We start from the raw sequence: 26,537 nt of genomic DNA on the forward strand, positions 1-26,537 counted from the left end.
CCTAGGGGAGCTACTCCTATGAGTAATTTGATGGAACGAGATCCATTGTCTCTCTCAACCGTGGGCAGTAATAGAGAGCTAATGACAAAGTGCTTAGGAGCAAGAGGCAAGGAAGAGGCAGCTGCATTTCTGCAGGGCAATGAATCACTTTCGTTTGGTTGCTTGTTAATGTGGGAATCATTGGAGAGGGGGTCTTAAATTATGGAGAGTCTGGCCACCTTAACGAACCAGATAGCTATGGGTCTGAATGCAGACTTCATTTCTGATGGCGCTGGTGGCAGCAAACGGCTGCATTTGGTTTTGCTTTGTTTTCATTTGCTTTTTAAACAAACATCTCAATGAATAAAGTTGCATTTTATATCTCTAGTTGGCAAGTAAACAAAGCCAGTGTATCCTCAAAAAAAAGAAAAGTTGGAGAGAAGGACAACGATGGTATGGGACGATGTGTTTCTGCTTTGCCGGACAGGAGTATGTTCAGTGCAATAAGTGCAGAATAGGTTGTTTTTTTTCTCCTCCAGGCTAAGGTAGCTGACTTGGGGAAACAAAGCGGAGTACAGATAAAGCCTTTGGAGATCTGTTTATGTGTACATGGTTGACGCAATGGCTTGAGCGAAGCTTAAACTACGATTCTTTATTTTTTCCATCTAAGAAAAACTGCACGGGAGGCCTGAATGTTATAGTATGAGCAATCGCGGTTGAAGATGTTTTCCAACCCGAAGTGTTCTGAAGAGCACAACAGCAGTTAAAAACAAAACCAGCCCCAGTTCTTTCTCAGTTTTTTTAAAAAAATCAGTAGAGTTTTGGTGAAAAGGAATATTGGCTGGCCTCTCCTGCAGAGCTACAGCATCTCTCTCTTTCAGCTGGGATGCAACATAACAAAGAACCCTTTGTTGCCTTAGGGGGCCGAGGGCTACATTTTGTGCAGGTTTGTACAGCTGAAGGTTACCAGCCTTGCTTTCGCTAGTGGAGTACAAGCAGGCGAGACAGACATCTGGTACAGCAACCTCTCCGTGACTTCCTGTCGTGTAATCCCCCCAACACGGCAAAGGTCGCAGGCTGACCGTCTGGCATTTGTCACAAGTGGGGGAAATCACATGTCAACAAAACTCAACATCTTTTTTAAAACTTGCTAACATTTCAGTTCCACGGCATAGACCTGCAGGATCCCTTTGATAAAGCCAAGACGGTGTTTCAGATCCCTTAACAGAAAACAGGCGTCACCATCCAGGTAGCTGAAGAGTTCCATAATGTGAACGCCTCTTAGAGAATCATTGATCACGTCAATAATGAGCCACATTCAGTAACCAAGAATGTAAATATTAACTCATTTGTCTCGGATAACGCCCAAGAGACCAATGTTTTTACTCCAGAATGTGAGCGGCTGCAGGGTTTGCAGTGGTTTGTTCAGCCTTCTTGATCCAGGTGTCACCGCTCACTCATACACACACAACCCTTCTCAGCCTGGCTGTCTAATGCTCATATGTGTTTCTTTGTGTGCTGCACATAACGGACCTACAGCCATCACAAGTGCACAGGACATGATGCTGCAGATGCTGCTGCAGTGGCTTAGGTCACCAAGAAGGTAACATGGGATAATTATTCATCTACGGCAGATATGAGAGACAGGCGGCTGTCCATATGTTCGCTGACTGTGATTCACAGCCTCCCGGCCCCCACCCCCAGGCTACGGCTGCTAAGCCTTCCAACAGGAGTTCTGATCTACCAACATCTGAAAGGTCACCCTTTCCCCATCCCTGATCTATGGAGAGGCATTCGTCCAGACTTCTGCTATAATATGTATTTGTTTTGGACCTGGGTGAGAAATATCACAGAGATTGGAAGGTTACAGTTGACATTTTGCTATTATCAAACCAATAGCTTCAGTAATTGGTCGTGTAACTCATTATCAATATGTTACAGTATTATTACTAACAGCCCAGGGAAGCTGGGGGGTGGGAATACAAGAAAATACTCTATGGTTCCTCCTTGTGACCAGTTCTGATACTTGAGGACATTAGTAAGGCATTAGAAAATCTCGTGGAAGAGGTCTAATACAAGATGTTATTCTTGATCACTAAATGGACCCGTAGTACAACACAAGGTATTGGGGCTGGCCCTGCAGTTAAGCAGGGTGAGGTGTCCCTCTCAGGCAGCAGATGAGTCATTCATTCAGTCATGGTTGCATGTTTATTTTATTTTATTTTATTTACTGCCAAGGATGGGAAGGAGATGCTTTCAGGATTTTCTGCCTCCAGAGCCAAAACAACTTGGCTGGCTTGAGTTACTGTGCATGCTGACCTGCTGGTGGGGTGTTAATTGTGGCTGGAGATGATGAGTTTTTAAGGTGGTTTTTTCTCTTCCATGTACATGTGCATGCATCTTCTAAACAAATACATACGTTAGAGTTTCAGGCTTTCTCTTCTCATATAGGTTTATACTTAGCAAGCTGAAAGAAAAGGTAGCTTGAGAAGACCCTTTAAAAAAAACCTGTGTCATTTCCTTGCCATTTTGGTTTTCAAAGAAAACCGAAAGAAGAAAGTGGGTTGTGTGGGGGGGGGGAGAAGGGTGATACTGATGGTGAAATGGGAAGCGCCTTTATAGAACGAGGGAGACATAATTGAGCCATAATTAGTGAAGGATTGTTTGCCATCTGCTCTCATGTGAGCAAAAATTTCCTAAATAGGATCGAGTTGATCCAATAGATTAGAGAAACCCTTCCCCCCTCCCCTATCTGGACACCCACTTATTCTTCCCATAAAGTGTAGGCTGGACCTAATGCTACTCAGATTAGTAAAATGTTAATGAGAGAATGAAACATTATTTTTTAAAGATGCATCAGTTCTTTCTTCCTCCTGTCCGACACAAAAGTAACATTTTAAAGTTAAAATTTTAAATCTAACGTGATTTTCATGCTCTGTGTAAGAATATCTCTGTATTCTCAAAGTTGTTTTCACCCTTTTGCTTTCCAGTTGTTGAGTATAGCTCTCTTTGCTCTTTCGCCTTTAGTGTAACCAATGTCCTGATGTCTCCCATAAAGCAGAGGTCAAAGCAGGTTTTTCCAGATACATGTCTTCTATCCTCATTCAGCTTTGCAACTGTGGCTCAGCAATCTTAGCTTCTCCAGCCATTCAGAAGGGCCGCCTCTCTCCGAAGTGCAGGAAGAATTAACGGGAAAGATTTGAGTATTGCTGCCTGCCCTACATCTTCTATCAGCTCCTTTCCCAAGGCCACTGACCTTGGAATCCACCAACACTGCTCCAGCCCATGACTGGCTATGTTAACTGGGGATGCTAGGAGTTGCAGTCCACCACGCCAGGGCACTAAGTTGGGGAAAGGGACGTTAAGTGTTTCCAGTCCTCCCTTGAGATAGATTAAATCTAGAACCTACAAACCCTGTAAAAAACATCCAAGATGGGCTAACAGAGGCTTACTTCAGTATGATGTCCTCTCTTTCTAATAACGTGCATAAAACTTGTACGTTTTGTTGCCGTTCTCCAAACTTGGTTTATATTGTTTTAATCTGTTGCAAGTTGCCTTGAGGATCCCTTGGAACCTAAAGCCTTAAACTTTTAAATAAGTATCTCACTATAGGGTCCTGTTTTGAGCAGCTTTCATGGTTGTGCTTGTGCATGTGCCCTGGAGATTATTGTTAAATTATACACAAGGGCTACCTCTTTTCTTTCCAACGGCGTTCATCGTTTGTCCTTCCTTTCCAAAGGTGACCATCTCCATCAGATCTACCATTTATGGCAAAAAGTGACTGGTTAAGATTGAGCAGTAGCATTTTGATGGATGCATAAGTGACTAACTAGCCCAATATGAGCCTGGAGGATGCAGAAATTAGGGGAGGACGCTGTAGGTTAGCTGATCCTGAACTTTGAGGGCTATCCAGAAGTTATATCTTTGCTTTCTCACTTCTCTTTTCTTTTGTGTACCCTAAATTCTTTAGCTCCTTGTTTGAGAGTGTTTTGCCAGGCATGAGAGCTTCTCATGGTCAATATCAAATCTTTTCAATGTTGTCTTCTGTGTATCCCTTGATCCTATCTTTTCCAAACCACACAACAGAGCACTTGCAACAAGCTTTCCATAGAAGATACATTTTGCGAGACAGTCCTCTGACGGCATGATGACATGGTTTTAAGACTGCAAAAATGTAGAGAGGATAGAACAACAGCTGTCCTTACCAACAGAGTAACATTCGGAGTTCAAACAACTTTCTAATTAATGGCAGATGAGGCTGACATAATACTTTTACTAGGAAGAGTTTTCTGTCCACCTCCAAATTAGCAATTTAATATGCCTATTGATACAGCTGATAGGGAAGGATTCAGATTCCATTTTTAGACCATGGAGGAATGCTGTGGACCTCAAGTTTGCTTGAAATCAGAAGGCCACCAAATCCAGACCTTCAAATGTTAACATGGCCAACATACAGTAGCAGATGGAGCACCGGACTTTGACCGCGGAGACTTTGGTTCAAATTGATCAAACACCTTATTGGGCAACACTAAGACAGCGACACGAATTATGTCCAGATGGCACCATAAGCCAGGAAGATGCTAGACACTTAATTTATTAAAGATGAGCAGGATTTCTCTCTCTCTCTCTCTCTCTCTCTCTCTCTCTCTCTCTCTCTCTCTCTCTCTCTCTCTCACACACACACACACACACACACACACACACACACACACACACACACACACACACACACACACACACACTCACACTATTGCATGATCACTCCCACAGGCAGCAGGAGAAGCTTTGGTAACATCAAAAACTGGTCATAGCAGCAGCAGCTAGTGCCCAGGCTTGTTCACGCCATCTTCACCCACCCACATACAAGAAGCCTGATAGAGACACTTAACTAAACTCTTGAGTGCTTTTTTTTTTTTTTTTTGCCTCCTTGGGACTGAATTTCTACCTGCCATCTCAGGTACGACAAAAACACCAGAGGGTTTTTAAGGTAAAGGTAAAGGTTCCCCTTGACAATTTTTGTCCAGTCGTGTTCGACTCTAGGGGGCAGTGCTCATCCCCGTTTCCAAGCCATAGAGCCAGCGTTTGTCCGAAGACCATCTTCCGTGGTCACATGGCCAGTGCAACTTAGACACGGAACGCTGTTACCTTCCCACCGAGGTGGTCCCTATTGATCTGCTTGCATTTGCATGCTTTCAAACCGCTAGGTTGGCGGGAGCTGGGACAAGCGACGGGCGCTCACTCCGTCGCGTGGATTCGATCTTACGACTGCTTGGTCTTCTGACCCTGCAGCACAGGCTTCTGCGGTTTAGCCCACAGCGCCACCACGTCCCATGGGTTTTTAGTGATCTCTAAATAAAACCCACCTTACCTATAGTTCAAAATGTAAATTGTGGTAGCTCATGAAATGTTTCTGGCCACCTCACCAAATACATACCATGATTCTTCTTGACATGATCATGGCCAAAAAGGAAGAAAAATATATATTGTGTTTTCAAAAAAAGACCACTTGTTTGGTTGCTCCAGAACCCCCCCCCTTTTTTTTTAACTTGCCGCAAACAAACAGGAAAATTTGTTCTTCATCATCCCGGAAACAATCCCATAATAAAATGGCAAATGCATGTCAGCGAGGGCATATTAAAACAGAATTTATTTTTGTACATTGTCTGAAATGGTGGAAAAACATCTGTTGAGATGGCACACTGGCCTTTGGAACATCTGCAATGCAGTTATTGGAACAACAGCCACACAACGTACAGATGTATCGTTAGCAACAAAAGGCTGTAAAAAAGCCCAGACTTTTAATGGTGTGAAAGATGGTTCAGAAATGTTAGAATTCCACATTCGTACACTGAGATGTGGACCGCTGAGGCTTGGCTCGTTGCCTTTCCGAAACTGCTTTAATTAGATTAGAAGTTTTCCAGTTTTAGTATGTAGAACAGTTGACGATGGCCCATGTAAAATTGGCTAATCTCATTGTGCCTGCTTTGTTTCGATTTTATTCTCAGCCAACGCTGCTATAAATGTAGCTAAAATCTAATTTTTGAAAGAACCTGTGGTAATTAAGACAGGGATGTTAAGCAGCTGGTGCTGAAGAGATGTGTTCCACATTTTCAATAGAAAAGCACGTGATTCATGGGAAAGCCTTTCTAATTAAAATGGGATCCACAGTTTGGACAAGTCGAGAGAATTCTCATGCTATGCAGCAAGATTTAATTTTCATCTGACATGTTCCTTTCTTCCTAATGCAAATCATTTCCACCAAGCTCTCCCTTGTCCGCTACATATGCACGCAGTCTCTCTGTGAGGCCCAGCAGTAAATTTGGATTTTTTTAAAAAAAAACACACAGCAAAACAATGACTACTTGTTATTATGTTCTATTTCTTTACACCATCTTGAAGCTAATCAGAGCAAACTTATTTCTAATCCTAAGAGGATATATTTTCCTTGCATTCTGAAACAAAGATTAATTTCACACAGCCAAAACGGACTCTTATGTTGGCCCGTTATGGTGCTGGCCTAGAGCCAATTTTACGTTACATATGCATTCAGTAACTCCATGATAAACATGTGACCAAGACTTAATCTGATTGAGGGTACCCATGGCTTTGTTCCAAAGCCCAAAGCCTATTTTTCATGCCAAGCAAGCCTCACTCTTGACATTTTACCATTTATATACACAAGTCTTCCTTCCGTCCTTCCTATAGAGGTTGAACATCATTATGTTTATTTTGATTTTAGGGGCAGCAGCCACAGACAATCTCCGTTTTGAACCCCCCCCCCCCCCAATAAGTGTGTTCTCACTGTTCATTCATTCCAATTCCAAGGCATTGCACTTTACCAACACGCCTTGCGCTTCCATTCACTCGTTAAGACACCCACAATAAATGTTCTATACCTACAAATAAATAATAAAAGAAGACAGTGCGCACCTTTGTCAAATAATAGTTGCAATTATGTGTCATCAAGCCAGTCCCAATTTTAGGTGACTGTCTTTGTACCAGCCTTCTACGAATAAAGCACTCAGAAGTGCTTTTCCGAGTCCCTCCCTGGGATGATGCTCAGAGGCCAGACAGCTTGCCCAAAGCCACATCGAACAGGCAACCCTATCAGCCACGCGCCCACACTCTCCACTTGGATGAGACTGGATGTCCCCGCTACTGGGAAACATAGTGGGGGTTTGAACTCCTGGCCTCTGTCTCCCAAGCCATGAACTCTTCCTGGTTCATATCTATTCGCTTGTGAGTTTGCGCATACCAGTCTTCTTCCCCAGCCTGACACCCTCCAGTAGTTTTGGACTGCAACTTTTCCAGACGATATGCCAATAATCTGTCCAATTCAGGCCGGTACTGCAGCAGTAGTTCACCAGCTTTAAGGGGTGATTAGAAAATTTCATACATCAGGAAACATCAATAGCCAATAGCCCGTATGGCAATATGAACCTCCAAGTTCAAATCCAAATCCCAAACTACACGCACACGATGGATGGATGGATGGATGGATGGATGGATGGATGGATGGATGGATGGATGGATGGATGGATGGATGGATGGATGGATGGATGGATGGATGGATGGATGGATGGATGGATGGATGGATAGATAGATAGATAGATAGATAGATAGATAGATAGATAGATAGATAGATAGATAGATAGATAGATAGATAGATAGATAGATAGATAGGTGTGTGTGTGTGTGCATGTGTGTAGTTTTGTATTATATATATAAGTTCCCTAATGAACCAGTGTGCTGCAGGCTTGAATACAGATTGTGTTTTAGCGTATACAGTGAAAACTCTCCATCTGGGGTAAGTGGACTGCTTGATGCTAGTAGTTCTGAAGCTTTAGGAAATATAGGAATTGCTAGTATCAAACGTAAAGCTAATTGCAAATGAAGAGCCCTGGTAGTACATTAGGGTGTTAATTAATTAAAGCCCTTTTAGTTGATTAACTGGACTGATGGGACTGTTTTATTCTCTGAAGACAAAGTCCCGATTTTCTGAGCAGTAAGGGCAATGTCCCAGGTTACTAGAGAAAAGACACAACATGTAAAGTATCACAAGAACAATGTGTTCTCGAAGGCTTTCACGGCCGGGATCCGATGGTTGTTGTGGGTTTTCCGGGTTGTTTGGCTGTGTTCTTGAGGCTTTTCTTCAGAGGACAGGAGTTAGAAACACAGACAAAGTTCTAGCTCCTGTCCTCTGAAGATGCCGGCCACAGAGACTGGTGAGACGTTAGGAAGAAAAGCCTAAGAACATGGCCAAACAACCTGGAAAACCCACAACAACTATAACAAGAACACCTACATTTTACCAGACGAAGCTTCCCAAAAATCACAGGAATTACTATTTAAGACTTCACACGACTAATGGAAGTCATCTTCATGTATGACACAGGTTTCGGGCAGCAGTAGCTAATCAGAGGTTTATGTGGCAAGGATCTATACCACAAATGTATTTGGAATGAACAAAGAACATATTTAACACCTGCAGTGTTGTTATGTTATCAGGTTGCTTCCAATGTTTAGCAACCGTATGAACCGTTTCTGTTATGTGCCCTCATGCCGCTTCCAACTTACACTGATATGGAGTGACCGTCAAAATGCCCTGTCCTCAACAGCCCTGCTCAATGTTTGTAGACTCATGGCTATGGTTTCCTTTATGGAATCTATCCATCTCGTATCTGGTCTTCCTCTTTTCCTACTGCCTTCAACTTTTCCTAGCAATATTGTCTTTTACAGTGAGCCTTGTCTTCTAAGGATGTGCCCAAGCTATTTCATCATTTTTGCTTCCAGAGAAACTCAGACTTAGTTTGATCTAGGATTCATGTGTTTACCTTTCCGGCAGTCCAGAAAGCTCTCAGCACCAAATCCCATGAATTTAGCGATGAGACAGCCCTTTTTAGTTAGTGGCTTCTGCCATTAACAGTTTCCGCCATATAGATAACAAATCAAAAATGTTTTTGCACTCTCTCTTGCAATATTCCCTAGTTGGATAAATACTGGTTCCTGTTTCACCAAGCATTTGTTGCTTGTGTTGAATGCTTTTTGCCTCCTCCTGTCTTGATTTTATCATATTTTGTGCCATTTATCATCATTTAATGGCTGTTTTTAATTGTTTTAGTCACTCTGAGTTAGGAGAAAATAAGGAGGCAGGATGTGGCACCTCATCCTGCATAATAGCTCCAGTGCTGTTGCATGCGAAAGGGATGTTCAACCAACATCTGGCAGTCATGTTGCAAAGATGCCAACCAGAAAAACTCGTACTGGGAAGAGTGTGTGGTCCCATCGCCACGTCACCACCATCGAGATTTGTTTCAAATGGAGCATTATGTAGGCATCACACCAACCATCCCAACAGCGGTGTGGGTGGCAATGGAGCCCAGGGATTAAGAGTGACATATAAAGCAGGTTTTCCAAGCTTTCATTCCGTTGCCTGTATTGGGTATTACAATCAAACCTTGTAATAATAATAATAATAATAATAATAATAATAATAATAATAATAATAATAATAATAATAATAATAATAATAATAATAATAATAGTTATTGATTGGCCTCCAACTCCCAGAATTCCAGGAAATCTGAGAATCTTAGATTCTGGGAGCCCAAGCGCCCCCAAAAGTAATCCGATGTCCCCACGTCACATTGATAGGGGACGGTGATGATACTGTATTTTAACACTGTTATTATATCTATGTACCAACATCCTGTTCACAATGTAGCATCCTGACCCTGACTTCACCCAAAACCCAGCAACAGCAAAAAGTTGAGGGCCATTTCTCTGTTCTTAAGAGGGAGGCCCGGTGGATCCCTTCCTAAATAAATCTGGCTCTTCGTCAGCCAGCCGCATGCAGCTTAGCCTGTTTGTCCTCCCCGAAAACCTGAAATTACAAGGTATCATCATCAGCCTCTCTTAGGCACTTTCAACCAGAAATGTTCCTTTTTGAAAAAGAAAAAAAGGGGGGGGATCTCTTCCTGACAGGAAGCCCCCCAAAAAACAGCTACAATGCCAACCTTAGTGCCAACTCTCAATTTTTGGGCTTGGCGCACACAAATATACAGGCTTTTAAAGGTGTGTATGTGTGTGATACAGGGAGAGAGAGGTTTGTGTGTGTGTGTGTGTGAGAGAGAGAGAGAGAGAGAGAGAGAGGCTTTTATAGGTGCATGTGTGAGAGAGACACATATATTCAGGCTTTTAAAGGACTCTGTGTGTGTGAGGATGAGTGTGTGAGAGGGTGTGAGAGAGGGGGGGTGTTTATGTGTGTCAGTGTGTGTGTGTGCAGTAATGACGTCATTTTCTGCTCCCTCCCACACGCAAGCCCCCTACACCGGGCGAGGAGGTGAACGGCAGTCCCCCTCCCTCACACGGCCTTTCCCGCTCAGCCCCCCCCCCCCGGGATCCGAGGGTCCCCGCCTCGCCTCCCGCCCTTTTCCCCTCACACCTCAACCGGGCCCGGCAGGCGGGCGGGCAGGAGAGCGTCTCGGGCGGCGGCGGCGGCCCCGAAAGGGAAGGGGTTCCGGGGGGGGGCGTTCGGGCGAGGGGGGCGGCGCCAGGCGGGGCGGAGGAGGAGGAGGAGGAGGCCGTGAGGGAGGCGAAGAAGGCGAGGCGAGGCGAACAAAGAGCAGCCCGAGCCGGGCGCTGAGGGGGGGGGCGGCGGAGGAGGACGAGGACGAGGCAGGAGCAGGAGCGAGAGGAGGCTGAGGAGGAGGCTGAGGAGGAGGAGGCCGGGCGGCGGGTCGGGGACCCACCATGAGGGGCAGGAAGCCGCCGCCGGGGGAGCCGCCGCCGCCAGGGCCACGGCCACGGAGCATCACCCCCGGGTCGCGGCGGGCCTTCGTGGCCTGAAAGGCCCCCCTCCCCGAGACAGACAGACAGACATCTTCCCTCACCCCCCCTTCATTTATATATATATATATTTTCAACCCCCGGGGACGAAGCGCGAAGGCCGGGCGGAGCCGAGAGGCGCCTTTCTTCCTCCTCCTCATGGCCGGGAAATCGGCGGCGGCGGCGGCGGCGAAGGAGAGGAGGAGGCGGAGGAGGAGGCGCAGCCGCCGGGGCTCCGGGTGAAGGAAGCGGCGGCAGCGGCGGCGGCGGCGGGGCGTCTTCTCTGAGGGAAGGGGGGCAGCGAGACCTCAGAAGGGAGGAAGAAGCGCAGCCGGGCCGGGCGAGGGGAGAGGATGGCGGCGGCGGCGGGGGTGAGCTACTCGCCCCCCTGGTGGGTGACCCTCCTGCACCGCCTGCCCCACTTCAGCCTCCGCTGGGAGGCCGTCGAGGAGGATTTCCGGCCCGAGAAGACCGAGTACCAGCAGGTGAGCCCCCCCCGGACACCCCCCCCGGCCCCGGGACCCCCCACCACCACCACCTCCCGCGCGGCTCCGACCCCCCTCCGCGCCCCGGGGGGGTCTCCCCTTCTCCGTCTCTCCCTCGGACCTGCCTGGCCTCTTGGACCCCCCCCCCCGGCCGGTCGGTCGGTGCCCCAGGGACGGAGAGGGCGACCTTGGCCCCCTAATGGTTCTCTAGGAAATACTGTATATGTGTGTGTGTGTAAATGAATTTCTTGTCTGTGTGTAGTTTTAAATTTTTATTATAGATGCGAAAGCTTGCTCTCCTGTTTTGTGCCTCTTCGGGTCGACCTCAGAAAAGTATTTGGATTTTATTCCTGCCGCCCCTGATGCCCGGTGGGGCTGCCTCTTGCTTCTCACAGGGGAGCGAGTTCTGGGCCAGGGTTGTTTCTATGGGTCCTCTTTCCCCCCCTTCCCCAAATCTTTCCTTCCCTTGCCCCCCACTATCTCCCTCCCTTGCCCTCTCATTGCTTCCTCTTCCCCCGCCCCCCCCCATCATCCGTCCATACATGCCTTTCCATTGTTATCCCCTCACCCTGGTCTTTAGAGTTCATTGAGTTTCCTTGCGAGGTTCACTGTGGTTACATTTATCCTCATTCAACCCCATATTTACTCCCTCTCTCTTGCTCCCCCCCCTTGTGCAGTCACAAACCCTAAAAGTAAGAGAGGAATCTGACAATATCCTTTTTTAAAAAACAAACTTTTTTCTTGCCCCCCCACCCCACCAAGACCTCCTGTTTTTCCATTTTGCCAACCTTACTCCAGAAAGCCCCTCTCTCCTCACCGTCAGAGCTTCACCTCCCCCCTGCAGTTCTCTCCCGTTTCTGCCTAAATCTCAGCATTTCGTCCACATATGTTTTTTTTATTCATATTTCAATTATGAGAGGGAAGGTTCATGCTACCTGCAGTCTCCTCTCTACTGTGGAGGCAGTTAGAAAAGGGAGAGGGGGGCATATATTGGGCTGATCCAATTACTAGTCTTTACCCATTGAATTGACTTTGCCAAATCCACATTTAATGTAAGTTCCATTGATTTGAGTGAATCTGATCAGGTGGGAACCAAACAATTGCATTTAGTCTACTGTGTGGAAACTCTGGGAGCAGCTTCAACATAAACCTCTTGGGTCCTCTTTCCTTCCACCCCTCTCTCCTCCTCTACCTGTTCCTATGTATTTAAGGCTCACTGATGCCTGCCTTGCATTTATGTCCTCCCTTCGCCATCTTCCACACGTTTCCCTCATCACAGGTTTTCTGTTCCCCCCCTCCTTCCTATTTGTTAATATATTCAGCAAAGACAAGAAGAAAAGATTGAACACTGAACATTGAACACTGAAATGTAGGGAGAGAGGGGAACGTATTGGGGCGAGATACCTAAGCTGAATTTTACTCATTCACTGTTTGAGTCCCTTATGAAAGGTTTGTTTGTTTGTGAAGGCAGTTTCTCTGCTGCAGCCTGAATGCTGAACAGAAGAACTGGGATTTTGTTTTAGGTTCAGAATCAGTTGGAACAGGACCTTTATTCATCATTCTCCACATGCTTTCCTCATTTATTTAGGTGCGTTTTCTGTACAGCCCTCCCCAGTTCTTCATCTTCCCTTTCATACAGCAATTCAAATGGAGGGCAATTCTCAGTTGGCTCTTTCATATTCATGATTCCCCCCCCCTCTCCTGCCATCTTGAACACCACTCAAAAATAATTACTACTGCCCGAACAGTGGCTTGAGGAAGGGAGTGGGGTTGGGGTGTTTTTTTCTTTTCTGGTGTACAATCCAGGGAATAGTGACTGTGGAAAACGTCATTTCCCCTCTCCCCCCCCCATTTCCTCACAAATTTTCACATTAAGGGGGGTGTCCTGCTTTAAAATTGGGAGAGTTGCCTCACTTCTGTAAAAGCCATTAAGGATTACAATAGAAGGCGCTCCCCCCCCCACAAATTCTCCTGCTCTCTTTCTGAGGTGGAGATGAGTATGTTGAGAGTTCTGCAAGATTAATTTTCCTTCCCATATTTGCATAACTAGAGATATATGAAAGTAAAAGAGGAGAAATTCAGGCCTTGGACTTGGTCACACACAGACACACACCACACACACATACAAAGCAAGACTGTATTCTTCTTGAGTTCCTTTCCTTTGTTTTCCTTTCCACCCAACCAGTATTTTAGACTGGAATGGTCCATGTCCTTCCATCTGCTGAAGAGGAAGGATGGAGACATCTTATTTCCCCACCTGACCTTTGATCTCCTTTGCCCTTCAGAAGGAATGGGTTTGTTTCTGTCCAAAGCATTAGTGTTAGCTATTCATAGTAAGTATATTCTAAATGTGTATATCGGAGAGCACGAGTGGTTTCATACCCAGTTGGAGCAGAGGTATATCGAGCCTGTTAATTCTCTTCTTAGTTGGTTCTGGCTTGAAACATCCACTGTCAGTCTCAACAGCAGGCAGAGTTATGTTTTGGTGGAAAGAGAGAGTTTAATATGTTATACAGTGATGCCTCGCTAGACAGTTACCCCGCATGACATTTTTTTCGCTAGACATTGACTTTTCACGATCGCTATAGCGATTTGCAAAACAGTGGGGGAATTTCGCTGGACAATGTTTGGGCCCAGCATCGATTTTAGCTAGACAACGATTTTGACAGCTCCCTCCGCGCTCGCAATACGGGTGTTTTCAGGACCTAAGCTTCGCAAGAGAGCTATTTAAACAGCTGATCGGCAGTTCGCAAAGAGGCTTTCCTATGGCCGATCTTCGCTAGACAACGACGATTCTTCCCCATCAAACAGGTTTCAATGCATTCCAGTGGGGAAATGCTTTTCGCTAGACAATGATTTCGCTAAACAGCGATTTCAGTGGAATGGATTATCATCGTCTAGCGAGGCACCACTGTAGCTCTTTGCTGCTGGATGTATGAAGACCCCATTTTTACAGATCTGAAATCTTTGCTTTTCATCATCTAATGGAAATGCTTATAGATAGCATATATTTTGGTAGTTTTCCTCGTGCCTGTCATTTTTGAGTGAAACTGTTGTGCCAGTTGCCTTGGTTTGTCACGATCCACAGCTTGGAAATCACCATTTTGTGCCTCTTGGCATGTTGGTTACAACAGTGTGTAACGAGAGCCAAGTTTAGAAATGGCAGTAGAGTGAACTTTTAGGCCTTGATGTAAAGCTTAGCAGTTTGCGAAACTGATCTGAAAACGAAGTGTGAAATAATTAAGTGCTACTGCTAACCTTCTATCTCATGCCCAGTCTATTTGCTATTTATGTTATTGGCTTTCATTTCTTTCATAGACAGTTATATGTTCTATTTTGTGGAGAAACCAGAAGCATGTGAAAGGAAATTATCTACCCATTAATTATGCCAGTTTTGAATCCTGTCATGTTTGTTAAATAAAAAAAATATGCTTTTTAGGATGAATGAATCTACTAATCCAATGATTGGCCTTGATTTTTCAAGCAATCTTGTCTTGCTATGTTGTTTTCCAAAGCTAATGTTTGTCTGTTTGCACTGTGTTTATAAATATACATCAAGCTTCAGACACCTAGGAAAGATATAGGTGTAAATAATCTAGTAGGTTACTAAGGTTACAGATGTTGCATTTGTAAAGTACTGGATATATTAATATAATGTCAGTATTGATATACGCAGAAATGATTCATTTGACTGCAAAAAAACCCCATTTATTTTATTTAAAATATTTTAAACCTGCCTTTCTCCTTAAGAAGGACCCAAGGCGGCTTAAAACAATCAAAAGACAGTATTTAAGATAGTAGCGATGTGTATACAGTAGTAAAACCTAGATATCTCATTGTTCTTTTCTTAATAGTGTATATCCTGTACTTCCCCAAAGGCAAGAGCAGTGGATACCTCTGTCATTTTCTCATATCCTATGCAGTAATTGTGACTGACAGCGGGGCAGGAGTAGGGATAAATCAAGGAGAGGATGTAAAAGCCAGGTGAGAAAATAGAAGAAATTGTGCTTGGGCTTTCTGGATCTTATTGCATCAAAATTGTGTCAGACCTTCAGAAACTGTCTCTACGAGAGTTTATATTACAGCAGGGCATTTTAGTTGTTGAAATGTGAGGACAATTTTCAGGTGTTGTCTTCCCTGCTCTTACTAAGAGAAGCACATGTCTCTTATTTGAAAGATTCTCCTGGATGTAGCTGATTACCATTAGACTTTTTGGATAAAGTTCAGTTTTATCCTGCATTGTGGCTCAAGACTGTAGAAGACCAATTTACAGAGCAGGCCATTAACAATACAGGTACACTGAGTAAATTAATAATTTCTGCTTTCTCCTCAATGGAGGAGAGTTTCCTGGATTGAATGCTGGAGAGTTTAAAGTACACTACATTTTCTTTAAACAAAAACTTTATTTTAGAGAATCAAACACGTTACAAGCAAATAATATAAATAGCTATTCATCTTACTTACTAAATATTTTTAAAGTACACTAGGTAAAAATGAAATTTCCCAGGCACCTTTGTTTGTTCCATATGGGAAAGAGTGAATTTGGGAATTACTGATGTAAATCAGTCATCTGAATGTTAAAACATAAATGTGTTTTATTCTAAAATACGTTCTTTGGTGCTTTGGATCTCAATCTTGTGTGGGTGTATAAATTCTGAATCAGGCTTAAATGGCTAATACTAGCTAATCTGCCATTTGTAGCTGTGTACCTTGATAAAAATAATTGGCAAGTGACAGTGAAAAGCCTCAAATGATGTCGACATCCCTTCAAAAATGTGCATAATGTGAGTTTATGTTGCACTCATTCTGGTATTTTGAGATAAGAATGCTTCCTGCTTTTCAAAGAACTGTGTTTCATGGAACATATGTACAAAGTGAGCTGGTCGTTCATTCCCAAGGGAAACAATTTGCCCAAACTTGCTGCCTAACCATTGCCTTCAGTTTCTTTTCTATGCAGACACAGTACAGTATATGCAGCATTCATTTGCCTGCAGGCAGCCGGGGCTATTATGCATGAAGTGTCTAGGCCTTCAGCCATTTGATACCTGAGATGATCTTTATTGTGCAAATGAAGTTGGTGATTCTGAGTTAACCTTTCCTGTTGTGTTTAAAATCCTTTCCCCCCCATTTTCTTAAAATTTTACCTATCAACATTAACTCTTTGAGTCCTTATTCTTTTCCTTGTTTGCAAACACTTCCCTTACAAAGCCTTCTCTGCTCTGTTCCTTAGTTTTTTTTTCATTCCTGTGTGTCTGAGAAAGTAAGTCTTTGTGTAGCGGAATGCAAAAGGTGACGTCATTCCTGCCTGTCCATCACTGCAGCTCAAGGGGGAGGAACTAAGGATAGGGCAGGAGGGGCGGAGCTAGACAGACAGGGAGTTTGGGGGACAGACAGATAGTTAGGGTTTAGGAGAACGAAGGAGAGGGTTAGTGAATTGAGCTAAGAGTGTTAGGAGAGGAAATTGAGAAACCATATTGAACAAGCAGGAATGAAAGTATAAGCACTACAAGAGAGATATTGATTGAAGGCATAGAGCAGTTTGGAATAAAAGTGATTGACTACATGATCCAATATGTATTAACACCTGAAACAGTTCATATGTGATTTACCTTTATGATTTGTTTGATAATTAAAGAAAACTTAATTAAACTTCTGCTTCCTAAGTTCTATAAACCCTTAGTGTGAGACATAAGTTGGTATTAGGAGAATACCTGGTGGCAGCGTGAAAGGACGTGATCCTTTATGGGTCCCAAATAAATAGGGGCAACAAAGGGCAGATCGCCACCAGTGGTGGCAGCGTGGTGGGATCGAAAGATAATCCAGTAAGCCAAAGAAAAAAGTGAATTTCCTGAGCTAAAAAACCTAGTAGTCTGGTGCTGTAAGGGCCAGGAGTGGGACCCTTGAAAGTGGCTTGGTTGAAAAGCTTAAAAAGGGGACTCCTGGTTGCAGACCAGGGAAAGATTAAAGAAAGGGAAGCTCTGAGGAAAATTCAACAGTTTTAAGATTTACCTGAAGATTATGAAAGACTAGTGGGCTAGCTTTGGGGTCCTAGGCTCTGAGAAGAGAGTGCTGAGAGGATAGAAGCAGAAGCCAAGGTCAAACACAGATCTGAGGGGAACTGGACCAAGCACAGGGGCTTTGAAAATAGAAAAATACAAATAAGCAGAAATAACTGTGTGGCTGGAAGCCAAAAGAAACAGTGTATCCTACAAGGAACAACCAGGCTGGGTGCCTGGAATAACAGAGTAGTGAAGTCAACCTAGGATGTCAAAGGGAAAGCTATTAAGCATCAAGCAATCTCTCCCTAACACAGAGAAAAAAAAATACAGTGGTGCCTCGCATAGCGATGTTAATCGGTACGGCAAAAATCACCGCTAACCGAAAACACCACTATGCGATTTTAAAACCCCATTGAAACACATTGAAACTCCTTCAATGCGTTCCAATGGGGGAAAAACTTACCTTTAAGTGAAAATCCTCCATATGGCAGCCATTTTCACTGCCCAGTAAGCGAGGAATCCGTCTCAAAAAAGAGCAGGCGGCCATTTTTTCCCCGGTGGCCATTTTGGAGTCGCTGATCAGCTGTTGGAAAAAATCGCTATGCAAAAATCGGTAAGCGAAACAGCTTACCGATCATCGCAAAGTGATTTTTTACCATTCGAAACAAGACTGTTGATTTCAAACAACTTCTGAAAGTGACTTTGTATCCTTCCCAAGGCAAAGGGATGTGACTTGTTATCTTGAACCCTTGCTAGGATAGAGCCCTTCATTGGACTCTGACCACACATGCACACACGCACACAGAGAGACTTTGTATGTCTTCCCACCTCTTCTTTGTTTCCAGTGCTTCCTTCCATCCATCCTTATTTGTGAGAGGGGTAAGAGAGTGGAAAGCTGAAATATGGGGAACTACTGAATGTTTTCCACTTTTCCTGCTACTAACTCCATTTTTTTAAAATCCCTATATAACTGCCTAGGCATCTTGGTGAGTTGTGAGAGCCAGAGGTCATGAGTTTGATTCCTCCTGTGCTTTCTGGGAGAACAGCCAGACTGTGTAGCCTTGGGCATGCTGCACAGACTCAAGAGCAACCCCCCCGAACCCCTTCTAAGTGCTCTATATCTACGAAATCCTGGAAAGGGTCACCATAGTCCATAAATAAATAAATAATTGACTTGATGGCATGCCAATTATGAATGTATTTTTACTATTGTTTTTTTCTTGGTGTCGTTACTGCTGCTGCTCTTAACTGGTTACATGAGACAGACACGCAGCACACCTTTAGTATAACCATTGTTCCCTCTAAGCTCTGTGGCTGCACAGCGCTGGATTGGTGCCACACAGCCAAGCCAGTGTAGCCACCCATTTACTTTTGTTGTGTCTTGAACTTCACATGTGCAAGATGGGACCACTGCATAACACTAGCAGAAAATTAGGGGGGGGGACATTGAATATAATTCACTTTCCTTTTTTTGTTCAAGAATTTGAGAGCTATAGCCAGTACACCTTTCACATGTAAGGTCCAAGGTTTAATTCTCTGAATTGGTTTTCTGCTTGCAGAAGGGCTAGAAAAGAGCCCAATCTGCATTCTTCAGAGCTTCTACTAGTTAATGTTTACAATATTGGACTGACGGTTTTCTCGGGCTTATCCCTCTATGCATGTTCCATAGGATGTCCTATGAGGCAACATTTTCATTTTCCTATACTGTATCTGCCTTTCTCTGTGTTCGGTGTGAATCACTGATACAGAAGGATTTGTCTCAAGATAAGAAAGTCCGTTTCTGAATTCCCTCCTCACTGACTTGATCTATGAGTCATACTGCAAGGCTTCTTGCTTAATAATGAATCATAAACCCACAGCCAGGGATAAGAAGGAGCGCAGAACCAGTGTTGCTGACTTCACTGTGCTAATGCTTCCAACTTCTCTGCTTCTTACCAACAAACTGTAAAAAAAAAAATCTGTAGAATTTAACAGTGCCTATACTGTGAGTTCAGCCCTTGTTTAACACACCACAGCCATGTTTAGTGGCATTCCTTCCTACAGGAAAAATTGCAAATTTTAGTCCAGTGAATTTTGTTGAATCAGTGAGGGTAGATTTGTAAAGACATTTTTTTGCAGATACTGGCAATTTATTGTGAGTAGCTTGTGGTCAAAAAGACAAAACAAAACAGAAAAAAATCTGTAGCTGTTGTTAATGGAGTGACTGCTGTTCAGCAAGCAATTTTTTTCCCTAGCACAGTTTTAAAAAAAATCCTGGCAGACAAGGCATTTACATACAGTATTTCAATATCACTATGTTTTCACTCTTCAATACACTATCCAGATGTATGGTATTTTATAGATCTCTCAGGCTAATCAGTGGCCATGCAGTTATTGCTTTCAGTCTTATCAATACAGCTTAAGCTTGAGTCACATCTCAAAAGTAAAGCCTGTTTAGAAAAAATGCTGACAAAACAACAAAAAGTTCTTTAAACTGAGGTATATTGTGTGTCAGAGAACTGACTTCTTGTCTCATCCTGAAAATCTGAGGTTATCTTGGGTTTATGACAGTGTTATGAGGTGAATTGGGGAAGATGTAGTTTCATTTCATACCCTTGTCTTGCTAAGAGGACGGTTACTACATTCTCTTTTGTCTCTTTTTCTTATGGCACCTTGTGCAATATTGAGGTGGTGCAAAATTTATACTGTGGATTATACAGATGGTCTGTATTCCTAGTTGATCCATGAAAAAGATGTTAGAGAGAAGAGTAGTAGCGCAAATTTGTTTGATTTGTTCAGATGTCCTTTGGAGCCAAACCTGCATCATCTGAACTGTAAACTTTATCTTACTGGAAAGTGGAATTTTCCAAGCAGCTATTATTATTCTTCCAGTTTTAATTGGCAAGCATTCATTGCAAAAGATTTTTTAAAATAGCTTTCAATCAGTCAGGTATAGTCATTGTTATTTTTATAAGCCATTTTAGTTTTTGTTTGGGTGGGATTGTGAAATGACGTTTTTCCATTCTCTGCTTTCATATAGATTTAGGTACAGTGGTGCCTTGCTTAATGACGATAATTTGTTCCAGGAAAATCACTGTTAAGTGAAAACATCGTAAAGCAAAAATAAAAACTCCATTGAAATGCATTGAAACCCATTCATTGTGTTCCATTGGGGTAAAAACTCACCGTCCAGCGAAGATCCTCCATACGGCGGCCATTTTTGCTGCCTGTATAGCGAGGAATCCATCCCCAAACACAGCGGGGAGCCATTTTAATCACCCGGTGGCCATTTTGAAACCACCAATCAGCTGTTCGAAAAACATCATTTTGCGAAGAATCGGTTCCCAAAGCAGGGAACCGATCATCGCAAAGCGAAATTTCCCCATTCAGACAATCGTTTTGTGATCACAAAAAGATCGTTGTTAAGTGGTTTCATCGTAATGCGGGGCAATCGTAAAGCGAGGCACCACTGTAATTTGGATAAGTGCTGGATAGTTGAGTGGTTTAAGCATCTGGCTGAAGAGACGGAGGTTGGGCTTGACAGGGTCTGGACTCAATCATCTAAGATGAGATGATGAGTGTGAGGATTCACTGATTAGTTCACTTTTAAGATGAAAGTGAAAGCCTCATGGTTCCTTTTGTTGTATTTTTAGATAGCGCTTATTTTTGACTACCTGAAGATCATGACCAGTTGAAAAATCCCTATGGAACAGTTTGAAATGGTTGATTTTATACAATAGTGCATTGTGAGAGGCCACTCATACTTGAAATTTCCTTGGTGCATTATATAGCTGTGACTAAACAGGAAGATACTGCTATTGAAAAGGTTCTCAGACTGCTTTATGCAGAGGCCCTGTGTTTCGAATCACATTGTTTTGTACACTGTAGGGCAATGCAATTGTGTGCTTGTCGATTCTGAAGCAAGTTCTGTTGTGTTTGGGGAGACTGATTCCCACTAATGGAGGGTTCCTTGCAGAAGGAGACACTGGTTCTTCATTTGTGAAGGCTATGACATGCTGCCGCTTTAAAAAAAAAAATAAAAACACCCGTAATCTACATATGGCAGTATGTGATCCTCTGGACCTGTGTTTTTAGATTTGAAAGACCCAACTTTCAAGGATTACTCCCCTGCATCAGTTAAGATCTAGTTTAGACTCCTTTAGAAGTCTTATGAAATTACAGTAAGATTTGTCTCAGCCCTACGAAGTTGTACGTGTTATGGATATTGCCCAGAAAGTGTTAGTTACGGTTGAATTGTGAGTGTTTGGGAAAGTAGAACAGGAGTCCAGTGTTATTGCCTGCTGCTACTGCTCTCCCTTTTTCAGTTTTTAGGAACGTCCAAGAGAGTTGATGGAATTTATGAAATTCAAGCCGTGCTGCAGTGGAAGTCTGCTTTCAATTTTTGCCTAGCCATGGGAGACTCAAACTGAAGTCTAGTTGTTAAGTTGTAGAACTGGGGGCGGGGGTGGGGGGGAGAGAAGCCAGCTTTTGAATATGAAAGTACAGAGTAAGCACTTTGTAGACTTTTGCCTGGTTACTGAGTGTTCAGTGATGTTTTTAAGGAGGGTTTTACATTCAGCTGCCTGGTTTGTAATGACATTTCTGTATAAGGTTTGACATCTGTCAGTTACTGGATGGACAGCATCTACATGACATGCTGTGTTCAGTTGCGATACTTTTGAAGTTACAGTATATTACTGGTTCCCAAAGAAGCTATGTGGGAAAGAAATTCCCATGTGGAGGGAGGCGCAAGGCAGTGAGATAAGTGCTAAGAAAATGCACTTATATTAGCAATCAACCCAGGATGGTGATGGACCATATAAAGCTTTATTTCCCTATACTTACATTTCTTATGTCAGACGAAGTGGACTTGTCCACAAAAGCTCACATTAAAATATAGCAGTTAGTTTTCAAGGTGCCACAATGGTTTTGCCTTAATTTTTTTTAATGTTTCTTTTGTTTTTGCAAGGTGCACTTTTCTCCAGAGACTCTTTGGGGAACACATTATGCTTGCAGCAGGCCACTACTTTGTAGGGTGCAGTTATATTGTGGTTATACGTGAGCAGCGTGCCAGAAACATTCTACTGGGGTGTGAATAATAAGGTTAGACACTTGCTCTAGCTTTACTGTTTTTATTCATCCTGATAAGGTTTAGCCTCTGTTGCCTGCCAGGCTCTCTATTCCTGGGGCCATATATGGAGGGAAGTGGCAGATGCAATAAACTCTTGTTGACAAAAATGGAAAAGAGGGAGTACTAGTCTGTGAGACCACTGTTGATTATTAGTTTCACAAAAATATTTTTGGAGCACTGCTTGCTCACAGCTGTAAAAGAGATAACACTTTTATTTTCTAGAATAGTTTTTCTTCATATTTTTATCTTGAGTCTTGCTCCCTCTGATGTTCTGTCTACATTGTACAGTTTGGTATAAAAGACTCTCTCAGCCTTCTTCTTTATCAGAGACTCTTGCTACCTCTGGGGGATTTTACCATGCTTGAAATTGACCCTTCTGCTTCCCTGTTCCAACTCCTGAGGTCTGATTTGTGTACTGTTAATTATAACTTCCGGCAAGTCTTACAAGGGCAGAATTAGAAAAAAAAAATCCAAGTGCAGCATGTGAAATCTTAAACTACAAGTAAGACATTTCTGGACATTTAATAGCATTGTGAAGATGAAATTCAAGTGGAGAAACACTTCAAGTAAATGTGGCAATGTACTGTAGTGGTTAGAGTCCGAATTTGAAATTTCATTCAGCCACAAAACTGGTTGGATGATCTTGCACTGGACACTGTGCTTCAGCCACCCTACCACCGAGATTACTTGGACTGTGTGTGCAAAAGTGTATTTGATCAGGGACTGTGTATATATTTGAGTTGCTTAGAGGAGTGATGTAAGTAGGCATCCTTCAATCTTGAGAGACTATGGTAGAGTGTCCTCTCCAGAGCACGAAGCCAGGGTAAAATAATATGGAGGATAGGCTGTTACCCAAGCAGCAAATCCCCCCTCTCCACATCACTGAAATAGTCCAGTGGAAAGGCAAGGGCCAATACAACTGGTTCCAGTGATGTCACAGGAGTTGCCAGAATGACACGAACTGCCTCCAGGACTGTGGCTCTGAGTTTTGCCTCAAGGTTAACTCCTGAAGCCTTTTCCATCAGTGGATATAGCCCCAAGGCAATGGAGGTTTGGAGTCAAGAGTTTTCCTTCTCCTAGATGGGCTGCCTCCCAAGGCTGACGAGCCCCACCTACCCGGGAGGAGTGATGAGAAAGAAATGTAATAAATATGTAAATTTCCAGCCTCTCTCTCTCTCTCTCTCTCTCTCTCTCTCTCTGTGTGTGTGTGTGTGTGTGTGTGTGTGTGTGTGTGTTTGTGTATTTATTTATTTATTTATTTATTTATTTATTTATTTATTTATTATCCCACCTATCTGGTCTTGCGACCACTCTAGGGCGGCTGTATATTGAACACAGGTGAAATACTTGAAACCGACAAAGAAATTAGAGTGATTCAGATTCCAAAATTGGCTAACGATCCAGCAAAAATAAAATTATGTTGACCAACAGTTCCCAATGCTTGGCCCCTCAGAAAATTATGCACTACAGCTCTCAAAGGAGCCAGCCAGCACAGACGGTGGTCAGGCCTTCTTGAAGTTGTAGTCCGAGAAGAGCTGAGGAACCACTGGTACAAATCTTTTTACTAAATGTGGATTATAAAATCTTTATCCCTGTACTAGAAGCTAGAAATATTATCTTGGCTTTAGAAAAGTAAGAAAGCCAGCGGATATTTGATACTTGTTTCATTGAATTGGTAACAAGCAAAATATGGTACCGTTAAAATAAAATAAAATAGCATTTCTTATGATTCAGATGCACAGAAAGCATTTAATATCTTGGAGTGGCCCATTATGAAGACTGTTAAATAAGGAGAGAATCAAATGGCTTTAAGTGATTTATTATGAACTTGTTGCAAGGTTGTTATGAATAATAGGCTACCAGAACCCATAATAGAAGCACGAGATTATTCTTGTGTGTGTTGAAACGCTAGCAATTACAATAGAAGCAAACAGGGCAATTAAGGAATACATAAGATAAATTGGCACCTTTCACAGACAACATAACTCTTAACAGATGCTGTAAACTCTTCAGAAGATGTCCTAGTGACTGTTCAGGAATATAGGCACTTCTCAAGATAGAAGTTCAAATGCAACAGTGCCTGGAATATTAAAAATGAATCCCTGGTGTCTTCAGGGAAGGAGCCTTGGGTATTAAGAGTTAGAAAATGGCTCATGTTGAAATCTGAATGTTGCAATTAAGATCGATTGTACAGTACTGAGCCGACACCAGCGATCTGACGGTTAAAAGATAGTTTTGTATATTGAGAAATTTTCCATCTCTTCCAGATTGGATCTTGCTGTACTCCCAATGCCATGTATGTCTCAGATATTGTGCTGCCTAAATTCTTCTGGCCCAAACTTAATTAGAATGTTCCTATCAGTAAGCCTATCAAACAGTAGGACTTAGATTTAGGCATGATGAATAGAGTGCCCTCATCAACCTGCCTGACAATCTTCAGTCTGTTTTTAAACAGACTGGTCATTGAATCATAAAAATAAATATGTTAATGCAAATAATACCAATTAATTACTTGATAATAGAATCTTGCCAGCATATTTAGCTGAGTGAAAAAAATGCATTAAAATGCTACACACTAGATTCACTCTTCAAAGTGAGAGCTGTGATAGAAACACATTTAATTTAGACATGATTTGAATGGGTGCATGATAACATACTTAAAAGCCATAGATGCTTAGGCCTCCTTGCTTCATCTCCTTCCTTATGATGCTTAAGGGGGAAAAATAGATGACCTATATTACCTACATTTAATACTGAACACTTCAAAAATATGATTCCCCCTCTTTCCTTGTTGCTGTATTAAAACAGTGAGGCATTAAATACATAAGAATTAAAAATCAAGCCCACAAGTATAAATTGGGGTAAATTGTTTATTGCATTTTTATAGACTATAGGGTCTCAGGATAGCTTGGCGTGACAGTACGTGGGATCCATGACCACTGATGTTGTATATACAGAACACCAAAATGGTTCTGTAAAACAGCTCAGCAGTACAGATAAAGTTGTGCCTGTAGCTGAATGAAATCCTATAGAAAATGTGGAAATTCACAATCTCCGATATCCAGGAATGGTCCATTATTTATTTATTTATTTATTTATTTATTTATTTATTTATTTATTTACTTACTTACTTACTTACTTACTTACTTACTTACTTACTTACTTACTTACTTACTTACTTACTTACTTACTTACTTAATACCCCGCCTATCTGGTCATTGTGATAATATTCTCGTTAGCTCCAATTGATAGCAACCATGTGGACGGGGGATTCTCCAAAGTGTCCTGTCCTCAACAGTTCTGCTCAGCTCTTGTGAACTCAATCCTGTGGGTTCCTTTAGGGAGCCGGCCCATCTTGTACAGTATTTTTCCCCCTTTCTCTTTTCCTGCTGCATTCTTCAGATTTTGATCTTAGCTCTGCAGTTGGTTTGAGTTTGTAGTTATTGTATGAAGAACATAAAGTAAAAAAAGGGAAAAGTGGGGTGTTTTCAGTTAGCCAGCAGGAAATGGAACAAGATGGCTTTTCAAGCTCTTAATAAATGGATTCATGTAAAATATGAAACCAAAGATTTGTACAGCACTCATTCTTTCTCTTACAAGCTCCCCCCCCCCCACTCCTTTTCTAATGGACTTCTGTTCTACAATACACCTGTCGTGTACAGCATCTCCCCTCCCCCAAAGGAATGTCTGCTGGAACAACAGCTGAAATACATTTCCCTCTCTCTTTTTAATAGCTGTCTTGGAGATAGATGCCTTACCACTGTACTGTACATTCTCTAATCAGAAGGCTGAGTGAGAAGTGACATTGGACAGAGAACTTCATAAAAGACTTCTGAAGAGCTAGTTTCTACTTTCATTATCTTAAAATATCACATTAATCACAGGAGAACCATAGTTTTTGTCCCATCTTTTTCTGTTGCTGGGAAATGGAAATAATGTTCCTTTTCTTGCTTCTCAGCATGTATTTCAAGCATGATTGTTAGAATTAGCATTACCTAATTGCAGTTTATGTAAAAGAGTAGGCAGAATGTAGGCTCTGATCCATGGTTTGCTTGTGACTCCTGCATCATTAGTGGATCATCTAATTTCTCTTTAAATTATTGCTGGAAGATGTGGTCAGCAGCCTCATCCTACTTA

At 42.7% G+C, this 26,537-nt stretch overlaps 1 protein-coding gene across 2 annotated transcripts in view; it reads left to right on the forward strand.

The window, feature by feature from the left end:
• Positions 1-11,020: 11,020 nt before the first annotated feature.
• TTYH3 (tweety family member 3) overlaps positions 11,021-26,537 on the forward strand; it is a 78,257-nt gene continuing 62,740 nt past the window's right edge. For both annotated transcript variants that reach the window (XM_072982715.2, XM_072982714.2), the window contains exon 1: positions 11,021-11,291. In XM_072982715.2, coding sequence (XP_072838816.2) covers positions 11,160-11,291 — 132 coding nt within the window. In that variant the 5' untranslated portion in view covers positions 11,021-11,159. The remainder of the gene's footprint in view (positions 11,292-26,537) is intronic.

The sequence above is a fragment of the Pogona vitticeps genome, chromosome 13 (genome assembly GCF_051106095.1).
Source record: "Pogona vitticeps strain Pit_001003342236 chromosome 13, PviZW2.1, whole genome shotgun sequence".
Lineage (NCBI taxonomy): Eukaryota > Metazoa > Chordata > Lepidosauria > Squamata > Agamidae > Pogona > Pogona vitticeps.